Raw genomic sequence first — 16890 nt, 5'->3', positions numbered from 1 at the left:
TCTGGTAGAAGACTGAACATGAATTCATGGAGACCTATCCACTTGACGAGCCAGCATTTTATATCATTGTTTCCATCTTTACACAAGTGCTGTATAGCCATGTGATGGGTCTCATTTGGACCTTTTTAATAGTGTGGTATGCACTTTAGCTCTTGCAAAAAGCTTCATGCTCTTTTAAAAATGCAAATAAGTTAAATCTTAATATTTGAATAGAACTAATTCTCTTCCATGGTCATTTGGCATACATATATAGGTCTTGATTCCTTTTGTTTACTTCAAGACAGTGCAGCAATAGTTACCATCTTGTTAAGCAGGGATTGTTGAATTTTACATTCCCGTATTTGTAAATCCTATTGTATGCCTTATCAGTACACCTATTTCTCACCACATTGGGCGGCCCAATTTTTTTTTTCTAGATAAGGTGAACTGTTCAGACCAACTTGTTTCCAGACTTTGGGTCATCATAATAGACCCAAATGTAAGCAAGTAAGCACATCTAGAAAATCCATTATCCATACATTTTATTTTTGTGATCACTTGAAGCAGTAGTGGCCTGTTTACTTCTAGCACCAACTGTTTGTCTGAGCATTCCTACCTGTGACAAACCTGCGTTTGGGTTCATGGTGGATTCCTAAACTGCTCCATTATATTTAAATCTTAGGTTTGACTTAAGTTATTATTTGAGGCGGTGATAGCCTGAGTTCTCCCTCAGCCCTTGGTTACAAGGAACTCTTGGGGCTATATTTAATACAGGTTGTAATGAAAACACCTCTTTTTGAAGTCTTTTTGTCTCTTTATTTTCAGTCCTTCCCTGTATGTCTCTGAAATGTATGTCTTCATTAATCTGAAGGACATTTTAAGTGACATTACAGAATGTCCTGCCCCCTCTTCTTCTGTCTGTTTCATCTTTCTTTGTGTTTATGTCATTTTCTCCTCCAAACATTTTGTGGACAATTTTTTCCATGTTCTTTGATTGCATGCCTTCTTAGGTGGTGAGAGTAGGTTTGGTGAAGGGTGTTGATGATTCATTCCTCTCTGAGGTGAGCTGGGATCTGTTGGTAATTGCCTTTTGGTTGAGGGCTTTGTGGATGGGATCTCCCCCCACGGCTGTGCACCGGTCGTTTCTTCTGAAGTGCCAAGCTCCCCGTGGCTCCACTTCCCATCCACAAGAATTCCTAAAATGTCTAGCTTTTCTCTTGCTTCCCTTTTTTTTCTAGGCTGCCGGTGTTAACACCACGGACAAAGAGATTGAGGTTCTCTATTTACGGAATGTAACTTTTGAGGATGCGGGGGAGTATACATGCTTGGCGGGTAATTCTATTGGGATATCCTTTCACTCTGCATGGTTGACAGTTCTGCCAGGTATATTACTGCTATCTTTCAGTGGTTCCCCTACCCTTCCCCCTGCTTCATTGTTGATTGCTGCAAAATTAGCACAGCTTCTGTCTCAGAAGTGGACTTTTGGTTTCCTTTAAAATGTTCTTCACCGCAGCAAAAGGCTGCATTTCAACTTAAAAAGATGAATTGTAATTTTTTCAAACTTCATTTAAACATCCCCTCCCCCCCAATTACCTTAATGTTCATTATAAATTTGGAAAAAAGAGGCTTTCTTTGACACTTGATTATATAACCAAAAATCAACAATCATAAACTTCTCCCTGAGAGAAACTCAAAAATCCTCTCCTGGGAAGTTTTTAAAGGGAAATTTCAAAGTCGCATTTTATGAAATACCACAACCCAGTCAAATTGCCTGGGTTTACACATGTATATATGAGAATTGGCTGTGCTGAAATGTGATTACAGAAGCGGTGTTTTTACAAATCTTTGGAATCAACTTGGTGTATCTTTAAATGTTGCATGTTCTAAGCAAATGATGAGCTACTTTGCTTTTCTGCAAAGCATGTATTGCCATGCTTGGATTGATGTTGTTTCTGTTTTTAGCAGAAACACACATTAATGCGCTTCATTGCCTAAAATTGGTTGTCTGTCGTAAAATATAGTTTTAGATGTCTGCACTAATTAAACTTTCTTGCTTTATAACTGTTCAATGCAGAGCAACTGCCGAATTACTTGCACAGTTAATAATTTGCTGGTCAAGATATATATTAAGTATTAATGTTTTTAAAATATAGGTTTGGTAACTGCATGTGTTCATTAAGTACTGTGCTGCTATATGAGTTGTTCTCAAGGTTTCTATGTTATTTCTTCTCTCTTTATGTAAGAGATAGCTTACATTACTACCATCTTTAACTATTAACCTTTGTGGCTTCCGAGGTGCATTCACCACTAAACAGGTAGTCAGTGCTTAAAGTTGCAGTTGCTTCTGCTTGCAGTGTTCTTTCCATATTTGCAAGCGCTTAAGCACCACTTCTTAATCAGTTTGAGTGAATGCTTATATTAATACAAAATGAGACAGAAGAACATGTTGCAATGTGCATTGCTTGCATAATGATCAGATATTGCTGCAGAATGCTGATGGTGATGATTCAGAGTAATGAAGTAAAAGTATTAGGAACAGATTATAATAATAATATTAATAATAACAAAAAATATCTTGACAAGTGCTTTGTCACAATTCTTATTTGCTGTCAAACCCCACCTAATAAACTAAAGTGTTATCATTGCAATGTAAAAAATGGGAATACTTTCTTAATTAGTTAAATCATGACAGAAAAATAAATTACGTGCAATTACTTAATGAAGAGAATAACTGTAAAACTAGCATTGCCATTTGATGCCATTCACAGACTAGGGGCTGTTAAGATCTGAGTGTGATCTTCCATCCGTAGACTTACCTATATATGTAAATATATACCAATATATGTAAATTTTATTATTATTATTTTAAAAAATGCATTCTCTTTTTGGTTCTGGAACTTAGTGATCTACCAATGTCAGAGTAGAATCTCATACTGTCCTCCTGCTATGTGACAGCCCAGTTTGAAGAATTCTTGAAGAATTTTGAAGAAAGCTGGATGAGTTACTTTTTGAAGGGGGCAGGGAATATGCTGATACCTAAATCCGGTACTTGAGAACTGGCGTGGACCTAGTTAAGAGAAAGTGGTCAAGGAGATCCACAGCAGTCTGCTGTTTTCAGAATATCCAAAGATTAGTTAGCCACTCAATTCCTATGGACTTTTACAGCCCAAATCCTGTGCCTATTAACTCAGAAGTAAATCCCACTATGTTAAATGGGCTTACTCCCAAGTAAGTGTTCATAGAGATGTGCTGTTGATACAAATTCGCTGTCCAATACATTTCAACACTTTTTGTGAATCCTGATTTTCAGTAGAAGTATTTGGATACCTAAACCAGGCCAGTTCATGCCTGAGCTTTGTTATGCTTCGGCGTCCCATAAGCCTTGCTTTTCAGCTAGCTAATTCAGTGCTTGTTTGCCTTTCATTGTGTGTTCAGGTGGCCCACAGAGTTAAACACAATGCTCTTGAAAAATTATTTTACTAAACCTGTCATTTGCTTCAGGCCAGAGATTGGGAGATTGGGATAAATATTGATTCATCTGGAGTGAATTATGTGCCCACTTCCCTGTCTCAAGCAGCTTGGCTAAAAAGAAAAATAGAATGAGAAGAAAAGGTGATCACAGGCATAATTTAAGCATCTAGCCTTTCGTTGTGAAGTTAAATAAGATCAGCTATTCATACCAAAGTGATTTTGTCCAGAAGTACCTCACTAAGCTCGCTTAGCCGAGGTAGCAGCCAGCTTAAGCCGACACTTTGAAAAATGGCTGTGTGGAGACTCTCAGTGTAGCTGTTTCCACACTGTGGAAATCAGCAGTGTTCTTTTATCTCGTGTAGTTCATTGCAAGCCTGGTGTGGGACCACTTGGTTTGATGTGTACTGCCGATTTGTTTTCGCTACCTTGTAATTTTTCCTCATGACTCTTCCTCCTTCGTACTTGCACTCTAGGCCCTGTAGAAGACAAACCGTTTCCAACTTCGCCAGACTACCTGGAGATAGCCATTTACTGTGTAGGGGTCTTCCTGATTGTCTGCATGGTGGTGACAGTCATTCTGTGCCACATGAGATCTTCCACCAAGAAGCCGGACTTCAGTAGCCAGCCTGCCGTGCACAAGCTGACTAAGCGCATTCCTCTGCGCAGACAGGTAACAGAAAGTAGATAAAGAGTTTAAAAAACCTATTATCCTATAAACGAAACAAGCCAGCAGATCGTTTTTCATGAAACACGTGGGACTGAAGTGGCACTTGATTGCTAAGAAGAGAGGCTGTAGCACTCCATTTTGCTTTGAATCCATAACTCCCTGTCTCAAGCTTGGTGTCTCAAAGAATCCTGTAGTGGTTGAGTGGAGACGCAAGGGCTCTCTGCTTAAGCTCAGAGGCACCCTGCTCTTCCACCAGGTCTGAAGCTAGGGAGCACAGCTGTTACAGTTAATGTTGGATCAAGGTGATTTCACTTGTGTGGTTCCAGAACCTGACTTGTGTTCCTGAATCTCGTACTGGGTTCTGACATCAATAAACCACTAGGCCAAATAAAGCAGGGCTGCTGTAAATTATTTAATCTCAAAGCAGGAACTTTGATGCTGTAAAGTTGAGGAAGCGTGATTAAATTTCCAGTGGAAAATGAAAAAAAAAAAGCTTTTTGAGGATGTGGTAAATATGAACACTTTTAAGAAACACAAGAGGTAAAATAGTATATGTTCAGGTGTGTCTTCCATTTGAGCTACTTATCAGATTAGCCGGTGCCACAGGCAGTGGAATAAAGGGGAAGTCACATGTTTTGCTAAAGCATCTAAACACAGGAACGCATAACTGGGAGGGAGTTGTGCTCCCCCCCCACTCCTCAATGTTTTCTCCCTTCCTTCCCTTCAAGTATTCTTGTGCAGAGACATTTCACATGATATATTTTTATAATATATGTTTGTTTCTAGAGAGGAATCGTATTTTTAAAAATAATGAGCAGGTCACAAGTGTTGTTATCCAGCAAGGTTGTAAATTTGGACATGGATATATATCACTTCAACTGAGCCGAACATTTGGTTGTAAAATATATTCTATTGTTTCCTTTGTAAGAAGGCAGCTTTTCCAAAAGTATGTATATTCAATGCAAATAGGACTTTCAGGAGTTGAATGCTTTGTTTATATTCCGTTAGTGGATATAGTGATTTCTGAACATGTTGAAGTTGGGGGGGCAGGGGGAGCTCGAAATATTTCAGGAATTTTTTCGTGCAATGATTTAGGACTGCAGAAGGAAGCAGTGTTAAGAAAGAAAAACTGAATATTTTTTGGAAAAATTGTATTTAAAAAAAATTCAGGTTATTTCCCATCAGTAAGAGTACCTGTCATGTCCTGTGTTTAATCAGATTTCAGTGGAATTGGATTGTGTACAATGATATGTTTTTGCTGAGTATAATTAATGAGTGCACATTTGGAACTTTATTGAATCATGTGTCCTCTCCATGTGTCCTATTTCATGTCCTATTTCAATCTCACCTATAGTAATGCTTGCCTGTCAAATGGGTTTTGTTGTTTCAGCTACTGCAAGTGGGAGGTATGTAGAAAAAGACCAACTTAACTGCAAGTGTCGTGAATTTGACCAATGAGGCTTCGTTGAAGTCTTATTTGGATTCTCTGCTCAGCCTCTTCCCCTTTCTCTAAGGCTTCAGGGACTGCACCACAGGATATAGAATGCCTGCTCCAATATTTTCTGGGAGTTTTTGGAAAACTCAGGGTTTGGGTTTTGCTCATTCTGAAGATCTAACTGACTGCTATGTGTGAGCCAAAGAGAATTTACTATCAGACCGACTGGTCTTTTTCTACAGGTCTTTTTCAGCTGTGCAGCTGTTCCATACTTGCAGCACACTGCTGCCTAGGTAGAATGGTTTGAACAGCGAAACAAAAACTGCTGGCCATGCCAAGTAGGAGTAGGCTAGACTGAATGGACCTCTGTTTCCTTCTATGACTGATTCTTCAACCCAGCTGAGAAAAAGAGATATGTATCGGTTATAGTTTAAAGGTAAAGGTAAAGGGACCCCTGACCATTAGGTCCAGTCATGGGCGACTCTGGGGTTGCATCACTCATCTCGCTTTATTGACCAAGGGAGCCGGCATACAGCTTCCGGGTCATGTGGCCAGCATGACTAAGCCACTTCTGGCGAACCAGAGCAGCGCACCGAGCAATGGGAGCTCACCCCGTCACGGGGATTTGAACCACCGACCTTTTGATCAAGTCCTAGGCTCTGTGATTTAACCCACAGTGCCACCCGCATCCCTGGTTATAGTTTAGATATACATAAATGCTAAGGCTTGCATGCCGTTGTAGTTTTGCACTAGTGGAAATTTCTGATCATGCAAGGTGACATTCCTGTTTTGTGCTGATCTCTCCTACTTATTACAGCTCTCTGTGCCATATGTTGTGGTTACTGCTAACTATAGTTTATTGAAGCAATCCAGGATTGTTTACCAGCAAAATTGGCTTGTTTCAATAAACTACAGTTAACACTAATCACAGTTCTTAACTGGAAGCGAACAACAAACTATGGTTAGGTAAAAATGGAAGCAGGTGCTTTTGTGTTCCTTGTGGCCAGAGAGGAGCAGAAAAGGGAGTGCATGAACCTAAGGTTCATGTACTTTATATGTGAACCAGGCCAATGTGTATCTGCCCCTGGAAAGTTGCCCAATTAATTTGTACCCACAAGGTGTCACTTGAAATCCCATGGCATAGGACAATTACTCTCTGACTTAATTCTGCTTAAATTAAGAGTCTTAGAATTTAGACTCAAAGGCTTCCCAGTTGCCTCTATGTAGCTGGCAGTGTGGCCAAAGTCTTCTAGGGAGCCGACTTAATCCACTTGTAGAATTAAAATGCTTTAAGCAATTGTACGAGAGACACTTATTTCATTTACTCTTATGGAGTACTAAACTTTGTATGTGGGTGTCATGTACACGTGCATGCATTTGCACAAACAACGTATGCCAGGAAAAGTTGAATGTTGTATTCTCTACTAAAGAGAGCTTTCAGTCTAAGTCCACTTAGAATAGGCTATTTGTATCAGCTCTGGAATAAAAGGAGATTATTGGGCTGTGACTGGAATGAAAACAGCAAGATGACCTGATCATGTGGTGATGACAGAGAAAATACCATTGGTATATAATCCATCTGTCAGTGGTCAGACCATGGATTGTCATAAACTCACCATTTTCCAAAGGGCAGTTATCCCAGTCTGTTGGTTTGTTAAATACTCTTTCATCAATTGTCTCTTCCTTCGCCAACAGCAGACTTCACTGCCATCATTTGTCATGCAGTTGCACAATGAAACTCCTCTATAAACCAACTTTAAAACATTGTATTCTGCACGCTTATGGTAAACTTGATGCACTGTTGTTCATGTTCTGGTTTTGTTGAGTAGCTGACATTTCAGTTTTCTTACCTTTTTACCCATGTAAAAAAAATACTCCCCAACCAAATACTTTTCTGGTATCAACTGGTAGTTTTAGAAATGCTTCTGTATGTTGTTCCAAGTTTATTCCATTCCATGTTTTCAGGTGCAGCCACTGCTAAGTTTTGGATTGTGAAAGTATCTGCTGTAAGCATTGCAAGGAAATGTGTTTCTATTTTCATAGTTCTCAATACATTTTTGGGCTGAAGTAATGCTCTCTGCCAACAGCAGCAGTTAGAGAAATCATGGTTTCCAGAGGCAAAGACTAATGTACTTAGATTTTCAGAAGTAACTGTTTAGTTTCTGTACATTAAAGGTTAGGGTTTCATACATTTGCTGTAAATCTGAAGGAGTTAGAAAAACAGAGGGTGTTTTGTTTAACAGGCGTGTGTTCCTGGATTAGTTGAATAGGCCTATTTTTTTGTTGCAATGCACTGAGTCCCAGCAAGCCTTGGTTGTATTTTTGAGACTTGTTTCTTTTCCTTTTTAAAAACCTTTAAAAGAGTTGGCAGTAACCTAAATATCAGTTCAGTCAAATAAAAAGTTGCAGAGGGTGTTCTTCCATACTTTTGTGATCTGTAGCTTTAGGAGTAAATAACCTGATTACCTTTGAACAGGATTTACGGATCAGTTAGTTTAGGTGACTTGGAAGTTGTAGAGAAGGTTGATGGCACTCTTACTTTTTAAAGCTGAGAAGCAGAGTCCCAAAGGAGATTATTTGTGTACACTTGGGGGCTTGCAAGAAGTGATGACATAACACAGAGAGATCACCTTTCAGGTTTCTCAAAAGGATATAAGTCACAGTCCTATGCCTACTTACCTGGAAATACGTTCATAGGACGTAGCATTAGTTGTCAGTAAACATGTATAGGATTAAGTATCGAACTTTCCAAAATCACAGTTTGTGGTATGGGAATTTCTGGTATACTGAGTATCATAAGGCACCCTCCTTAAGGCTGGGGCTAACAGGAATTGTAATCTAAAACAGCTTCAAGACACCAGGCTGGCAAAGGCAACCATGGGCTTTGTGGGCCTCACTGAAGTTGAAACGTCATATTAAAAGAAATCAGTCTTCCAACAGATTAGTAATATTTTTTACATATATGGATTTGAGTACAGTGGTACCTCGGGTTAAGTACTTAATTCGTTCCGGAGGTCTGTTCGTAACTTGAAAGTGTTCTTAACCTGAAGCACCACTTTAGCTAATGGGGCCTCTTGCTGCCACCGCGCTGCCGCCACACGATTTCTGTTCTCATCCTGAAGCAAAGTTCTTAACCCAAGATACTATTTCTGGGTTAGCGGAGTCTGTAACCTGAAGTGTATGTAACCCAAGGTACCACTGTAGTGATGTTGTCATTTTAACTTTATTAGAACAGTTATAGAAATGTGCAGCTCTGCCTGAAAATGTATAATTACTTAACCCGAGGTACTACTGTATATAACTGTGTGTGTGTGTGTGTGTGTGTCTGGAAACAACGTCTCCTAAGAATGTGAGGTGAAGATCTCTGAAATATGGTGGTTTTGTTTAAGGAGCCATGGGGTTGTTCCTTCTGATTGAATGGCTGAAGCCCTGAGCATGGTGTTGTAGGTTTTGTATGTATGAGGTTTGCACATAAAGCCCAGTGTGCTTTTCCTTCATTTTACTTTCCCTAGCTTTCACATTCCCCCACATCCCGTTTGCCATGTACTCTGATGTGGAGAGAGTTAAATAATGGAGGAACCAGGAAGGAAGATCTGATACTGGTAGTCTGATATTAAACATTGATGTTCAACTTGGGGCTGTAGACATGTTTTTCCTCCTTTAAATGTTCTTATTTCAATCCAGAGGCCTGAAATGATCTGAAGGAGCACCTTCTACCATGTGAGACCTCTCAGTAGAATTTCACCCTAGCCCCATCCACCACTGAGTCCTGCAGAAGGTTGGCTTTGACAGAGTGCAACTCTAACTTGTGTAGACAAAAGGCTCTAAGAAGCAAATCTGTGTAAAATGAAATAACCTATAGAAAGTGAAAATGCCCAGGCATTTTTCTTTTTTATTTCTCAGTGGAAGAACAAGGCTTTTAAAAGCGTGGGCTGGTCCCAGAAGGCCTTCCTAGACCCTGGGCCAACTTGTGCTGCTATACTCTTCTTTTTCCAATGGACAATTTTTTTTAATAGTCCTTCAGCTTCCATAATACCATGCTCTGCTCCAATGAATCAATCAAAAATACATTACCTTTGAGACTGGCCCGATCCTTTTTTAAAAAAATAGCTAATGCTGAATATTCCTTCTAGAATGGAGTCATTTTTTTGTACGCAGTCTTGGTATTTACACTGAGGACTTGTTTGATGTTACACTTACTGGTGAGTTTGCTCCCCTCCCTGCAAACGTAGACTGAATTGGCAAAGTGTTCCTTCAAGCTTTTCCTGTAACGTCATCATGTGCAACACAGTGCAGCTATGGATTTAAAGTTTAAACAGGCTTCCCCCAGCAAAACTGTACACTACTCTTCTCTGTCTAGGAAAACAAATGATGTGACCTTTGAGATAAATGTTGGTGAATTGATATGTGAGTGGTGAAATGAGCAGATTTCAGATCATTTTCCAATATGTATGAGGTACCATGTAAGGAATCTATATTTACTTTAAAACAGTCATAGTTCAGTACTCTGAAAAACAGCGTCTGGCTTTGGGCAGGCTGTCTAACATCATTCTGTAGTAGTCCAGATTGCCTATTTTCTCACTCAACATAGAGTTGGGTTGGACTGATTTTGGCCAAGTTAGTGCTATACTGAATTTCTGCCAGGTTTGGATTCACATTAAAAAATTCCCAGGCAATTTTGTAGTGTAGTAAGGGCAACAACTACAGTTTGGCACAGCTTGCACATCACATAGTATAAAAAAAAAAATGGTTTAATGTGGATGAGAAGTGTGTTGACATGTTGTTAGATATGCATGGCTAAATTATGGAAGGGATGGTTTTAAAAGATGGTTTTGAAATAAGATTAGGGAAATGCATTGGAGATTGAGACTGCTAGGGAGCAGAGGTGGGAACAGTGCTGTTGCATTCAGTTCCTACTTGTGGACTTCCCATTGGTGTATGGTCGGCCACTGTGAGTATAGGATGTTGGTGTAGGCTGGCCTGATCCAGCAGGGCCTTTCTTACACTGCCCCAAAGTTTACGCAATGCTCCTCCTATAGTCCTGTTGCTGCCACACTGCAGACAAAACATGTCAGAGTGTGACTTGTCATGTAGTCCAAGCTCGGGTTCTTGGCTTGTTTCTCGTGCAAACAAATCATAAGCAGTAAGCCCAGAACCAACCTTGGATTGTTCACATTAAATAATAGTTTGTTTTAAACTATGGTTTAGCATGGCATGCAAACCAGGCCTTTCCACCATGCTCAGTGCTCTCCTTTCTCACAAGAGTTTACACCAAGGTTATGTATCTATTTGCGTTTCTCTACCAATTTCTCTCATAATCTGCCCTTTCTCTTGAAACTTCATGATGAGATCTCAATACAGTTCAAGACAAAATGAAATTAAAATAAATGGAAAGATTTCAGAAAATAAAAAATGTGGAGCTACTGCTTGGAGCCAGTTAGCCATCCTGTCCATTGTAGCATGCTAGCCATTGTAGTATGTTAAGTAAGCATATTTACATTGTTTACTTAAGCTGTAGTTGTTTGAATTCAGGCTAGATTAGTTTTTGGCGTGTCATTGCAGCCATTCAGAAAGCTATGTTGTACCAGGTCAGCAGGTTCTAAGTCACAGTGAATAGAAGATTCCAAAAATATATAGGAGGTGATATTTTCCTTTTTCTAGCACAGTTTTATTGAAAATAACTTCATTTGTTACTCTGGTTTGTGGAGCAAGTTTGAAACTCTTCAAGGTGCTTTTAAAACATGTAGAAATTGATAAAATAACTTGCATGCAAAGTCTTAATAAAATGTTATACCATGATTAAGGTCGGGTATCTTGTGTTAAAAGATGTGCAGTTTCTAGTTTGGGTTGGAACGTTGTAATCACCTGCTCTTCAAGTACTTCTTGTCAAGTGATAAAGAAAACGTTTGGCACGAGAACGTCCATCTGTCCTTCTAACAAGATAGTAGGCTATGGGCTGCAAAACATTTCAACATCCATCTGGAAGGAAGAGATAGAAAAGGAAAAAGCCTATTCATTTCAGAATTATCAACCACCAGATTGTGTTGCATGGAATGGCACTTCCATGTATTAAGTGGCATCATTGCTTGGTCTTATTCCAACAGTGTTTATGAAAACAAAGTTCCTTTGTCCAGTTTTGTTAAGTGGTAAGTATTGTGAAGCCACTTCAGTTTCGGAACTGCATTGCACATTCAATGTGCTCTTTTGCGAAATGACTACAGTAGGTGTAGGTAACCCAACTGAAACTGCACCCAGACAAATATTGAAGCAGTGATCAGCAACTGAAGGCTTACAAGTGTGTGTGTGTGTGGTGGGGGAGTAGAGACACCAGGATAGCAAATGCTCAGCCTCCCTGGCGCCCCTTTTCTAGTTTCAGATTTGAGGCGTTCCTGAACCTATTGCAAATGGAATTGCATGTTGCAACAGTGAGCAGGGAAATGTTTGTTTCGTCTTTCTACAACTAATGGGGAGGTTGTGGTGACCTCATACAGGTTCAGGCATGTTGACTGTTGTTTGTGCCTCTTAGAGTGTGCTGCATGTGCCCTGTACTTGAACACTCTCTGTAGGCTTGCATATTTCTGGTGTGTATCATTATGGCCAAATCCATATGTTATGTCATTGGGATGAATGTTACCGCCAAGGCTTTCAGATGGCCAGTGTGCCACCAGCCCTATGGAGGTTGATGGGATTGCATTGTAAGTCTCTACATCTGCCTCCATGCCTGGGGCTGGTTGGACACTGAACTGTTCTGTCCTGCTGATCCTTGGGAAAAACCTATTAAAATAGCATCCAGGAATCTTGAACCTATGGAATTGTTTTGTTTCTGCAAACACCCTGCCACTTTCATGTTTGAATCAGACATGAGCAGTCTTCAGTATTTTCTTTTAGCCCTCTGGCCACAATTCATACTGGAGTTTTTAATCCGGCCAGACACCATAGAAACATTTCTCCTGTTCTGATACTTTGCAAACAGTGACCATATTCCAACAGTCAGATCTCGGCTTAATCAGCTGATATATGCATGAGCTTCATGCACTAGCACACAGCCTCCTTTGTTCCTGTTTCACTCTTCCTTTCACAGAAGTGGTGAAACAAGGCAGGAAGCCAGAGTTGATATGAACTTCCAGTTCCTGACTTGTTGGAATCTATTAACCAAAGTTCCCTTTTTGGATGTAAGCAGAAGCTTACTGTGGCTTCCTTGGTCACTCAGATAAATGGGGAAGCAAAGGAACTGCCTGCAGGTGCATAGCTCTCAGGCATATCTCAGCTTACTAAGGGGAGCTGCGATCATTCAGAAGTGGCTGTTGTTTACTGACTGCAAACACACCTATCTGTAAGATTGACCAAGAACACTCTTATCAGTACTATTGGTGATATAGAAAAAGATATTGGTGTCCATCACTAGAGAGTCCAATAGTGCCTAAGGAACTTCCAAAAATTATGTGAGAACTTCGTATTCATATTGGCCTGTTGTCATTTTGATCTGTAGAGTAGTGGAGATTTAAATTTTGTTAGGATTTGACAGACTCTTATTATTCAAGTCGTAGTATTGGAGAGGTGCTATAACTTTCCCTGGCTGTGTGGATTAAAAGTTTACTAAGTAGATACATCAAGATCTGAACAGATATTTTGTTTGCTGTTAAATAGGAAAATAATATTTGGATACCTAGGATAATTCAAGTGCTTTTTAACAACATAGTAACAACACTGTTTCAGCTGAGTCACTCAAGTCTTGACAAGTTCCTTGTATGTACTGATGAACATAATAAGCTTGCTTCAAATTTTAAAAAACACATATGGATGGAAAACCACTTCTAGTTGTGCTTAATTTTTTTAAGAGAAAAGTTACCATAAAGAGAGAGCAAGAGAGAGAGTGCTCTCTTAAAAAAATATTCACTTGCAGAGTGAGAGAGGAAGATGGTTACAAACAGTGACAGTAATGCAATTATCCAATTATATCAGAATATTAAAAGTTTGGGTTTGTAGCCATAACTCATCTTAAGCCAGTTAGCAGAAGTAAGGCAAAACTGATTGGAACCCTGAAGTCATGTTCAAGTGCAGTGCCTTAGTAGCCGAGTGCCATTTATGACCTGGCTTGGTTGCTCTCTTGGTTGCCAGTTTGCAGTAATTGGACCAAGATTACATCTTCGTTTTGCATCTTGTATTCTCATAACAGGTGTCTGCAGACTCTAGCTCCTCCATGAACTCCAACACACCTTTGGTGAGAATAACCACTCGTCTCTCCTCCAATGCTGATGCTCCAATGTTGGCAGGAGTCTCAGAGTATGAACTACCAGAAGATCCAAAATGGGAGTTCCCAAGAGATAAGTAAGCAAAATTTTGCCATTTATGGTATTTCAATAGCTCTGGTAACTGTGGAGCAAGGAGACTTCAGTCCATGCTTCCCATGCTCTTTTCATTTACAGTTCTTCCACTTATGTTATTTGCGTTTGCTGATGCTAAGGCAAACCATAGTAGTAGGCAAATTATATATATTTAAATTTAAGACTTTCCTCTGAAGAACGTAGTATTCCTTGAGGAGATACTATCTTTATTATCAGCTTCCTGCCTGCATATTTGTATAAAACAGCCCAAAAAGAGAAAATGACCTTAATGGAGAAGTATATATATTTCTTCTCGTTTGAATGCTAGCTCCATTATTTATTGTTTGACAAAATGTTGTTCGGTTGAAAGATGGACAAAGAAACATTAAATTAATTCCCAGAAATTAATGGACACAATTTGCAGCCCCTCATATTGACTTCCCCTTTTTCCAGACTGGTACTTCCAGCAGCCATGACAGACTAAAAAAATATTCTTTTTTAAATAATACAAATTGATATTTTGTGGATTCTCTTATGCATCCTAAGTGTCATGTGCTACCTTTCACTTTTGGAATGCCATCTGTGGTATATCAATAGGACTAACATGATGGTGCATCAAGAGGGCTAAGGGGCTTTCAAGCAACATGAGCAAAGCTTTCCCCACTGCCACCATGAGCTGATATGGAGTTGTATCCAACAGTAGCGCTCAGTTGACAGTACAGTTTCTGTCCAAAGAATGTATAGCAGGCATAGGCAAACTCGGCCCTCCAGATGTGTTGAGACTGCAGTTCCCATCATCCCTGACCATTGGTCCTTTTAGCTAGGGATGCTGGGAGTTGTAGTCCCAAAACATCTGGAGGGCCGAGTTTGCCTATGCATGATGTAGAGGGAAGCCATTTCCAGTAATTCCTCATTTCCCTTTCAGCCTTCTCTAAATCAGTTCCACAGGCCTGGGGGCACCCTCCAGAATACTGGGGGCCATAGGGGAGAGGAAGAATCACTGAAAACTACTCCCCTGGAGAAGCTTACTGTCAGCTGAACAACACGGTTCGATACAACCTATGCTCTTTAGTGCCTGGTGTATGCTAAGCTTATAATATTGAAATGAAACAGGACACACATCAAAACTATAATTAATTTTAATTAGTTTTGAATTTACAGGAAAAAATAGAAACATTTTAGAAACTGTGCTACTGTTTGAAAACTTAAAAGCACTTTTTTGAAATTTTACCTGTTGATTAAAAAAAATAGGGAGAAAAATCTTTTATGTGTATTTATGGAAATAGTCTTAATTATGTGGATGAAAGATGGTGCCATGAATTTCACTTGCCACCTGCAAGATTCTAGTCAACAGTGGGGGTCTGTCTATATAATTCTGTCAGCCCTTTCCCTTAGGGGAAACATTAATGCGGAAAATCTTAGAGCATTAAACGTTTGAAAACAGCATTCGGCATAAATGTGGGTGGAGAGGGTTTGTAATGAAAGAAGGCTCTTAAGAGCAGTTTATTAGATTGGGGTCCGCAGAAACACAATGACAGAATTGTTGTGTTCATATTAGAAGCACAAGAGCACATAAATTAACCATTTTCCAATGCAAATGTTTGCTTTCTGCCAAGATCTTAAATTCAATTTTGGTTTCGGGGGGGGGGGGGGGATGCACAAAACATACAACTCTTTGGTCTTTGTGTATTGTCAAAGTAGCATGCCATTTTCATAACAGATATAGCCCAGTGTATACATTCACATCAGCATGATTAAACTGAGAGCTTTTTTCAATTAAAAGCCCCTATTTAAACTCATCCCATTTGATTTTTAATCATGGCATTTTGCCAAGCCCACTTAATTTTCTCCAGGAGAGAATACAGTGGACTCCTCTTGCACCAGACACATTGCCAGAACTAGTGGAAGAGGTAGGCAGTAGAGGCTCTGTTGTTAGTTTAACATATGGTCTGTGTTTAATTTCTAATCGGAGATTTTTTATCAACAATAATTTCTATCTGTCTGCTGTGGAAAACTGAAAAAACAATAGTCAAAAATGCAAAGCAAATAGCAAAGAAAACAAACAAACAAAGCTGCATATGAAAAACAGGATCACTTATCCCCAATTCATTTCAAGATAAATTCTTGCTCCAGGGAGGGCACCTTTTACAATTAAGTAAGGCAGTTGGGTCACCTTTGCAACATTGACAAACAAAGAGCTTCCTCGCAGAAATCTCTCTGAATTCACAGTGGTAAAATGTACGTCACAAATAATGATTCACTGTATCAATATAAAGGTTTTCTGCCTTCATTCGTACAGGAAGTTCTTTGGCCATTAGTATCAAGAGGCTGAGGAGATTCTAGTACCATTGTTGTAAAGTTTACAACACTTTGTGTCTAGATATGTTGGGAATAATGAATAGGCCTTATTTTCTTACACAGCCATTACTTAGCAGTGAAGAAAAAGATACTCTTCACATGCTCTGTGGTGGTTCAGATGAAGCATTCCCCAAAGTCGCTAGAAAAGAGAATCCTCTCTAATTAAGCTTCCTTGTCACTTTGTGGCCTTTCTGGAAAACGAAGGAGGGGGGAATTAAACAAGGCCACATCCACACCGTACAAATCATACCATGTTAACAATCAGGGCTTCCCACAAAGTATCCTGTGAACTGTAGTTTGCTAAAGGTGCTGAGAATTGTTAGGAGAGCCCCTATTCCCCTCAGAGCTACAGTTCCCAGAGTTCCCTGGAAAGATAGATTGATCGCTAAACTACTCTGGGAATTGCAGCTCCTCTTTCTGCAAGTACATGAAGAGGGTTTGTCATGTAAGTGGTAAGTGCACACACAGAATTTGTTCCTCAGAAAACTCGCTAGAGGCGTGTGCACAAGCCCTGAAATCTAGTAAGACCCTTGTTAGTCCTTACAACAAATGCTCTGGTCAAAAGTGGTCTGCTGAAAGATTATTTTATTTTTCGCTCTTGAGTTTCACCGACTTCATCTCCTCATCAGATGCCAGGCGCTAATCCTCTGTTTACA

General features: G+C 39.7%; 1 protein-coding gene and 1 long non-coding RNA gene across 5 annotated transcripts in view; one reads left to right on the top strand and one right to left on the bottom strand.

Moving 5' to 3' along the window:
- The window catches only part of FGFR2 (fibroblast growth factor receptor 2), a 112252-nt gene that overhangs the window by 75268 nt on the left and 20094 nt on the right, over positions 1 to 16890 (top strand). For 2 of the 3 annotated variants that reach the window (XM_081005219.1, XM_081005218.1), the window contains 3 exons: positions 1218 to 1362; positions 3924 to 4120; positions 13729 to 13880. In XM_081005219.1, coding sequence (XP_080861345.1) covers positions 1218 to 1362; positions 3924 to 4120; positions 13729 to 13880 — 494 coding nt within the window. The remainder of the gene's footprint in view (positions 1 to 1217; positions 1363 to 3923; positions 4121 to 13728; positions 13881 to 16890) is intronic. The other variant, XM_081005217.1, reaches the window with a different exon arrangement.
- The window catches only part of LOC308477104, a 191596-nt gene continuing 182440 nt past the window's right edge, over positions 7735 to 16890 (bottom strand). For both annotated transcript variants that reach the window (XR_013986385.1, XR_013986386.1), the window contains exon 3: positions 7735 to 11531. This is a non-coding gene — a long non-coding RNA (uncharacterized lncRNA). The remainder of the gene's footprint in view (positions 11532 to 16890) is intronic.

Source organism: Podarcis pityusensis (genome assembly GCF_964106645.2).
Source record: "Podarcis pityusensis genome assembly, chromosome: 5".
NCBI lineage: Eukaryota > Metazoa > Chordata > Lepidosauria > Squamata > Lacertidae > Podarcis > Podarcis pityusensis.
This window is presented reverse-complemented; position numbering and strand designations above follow the sequence as displayed.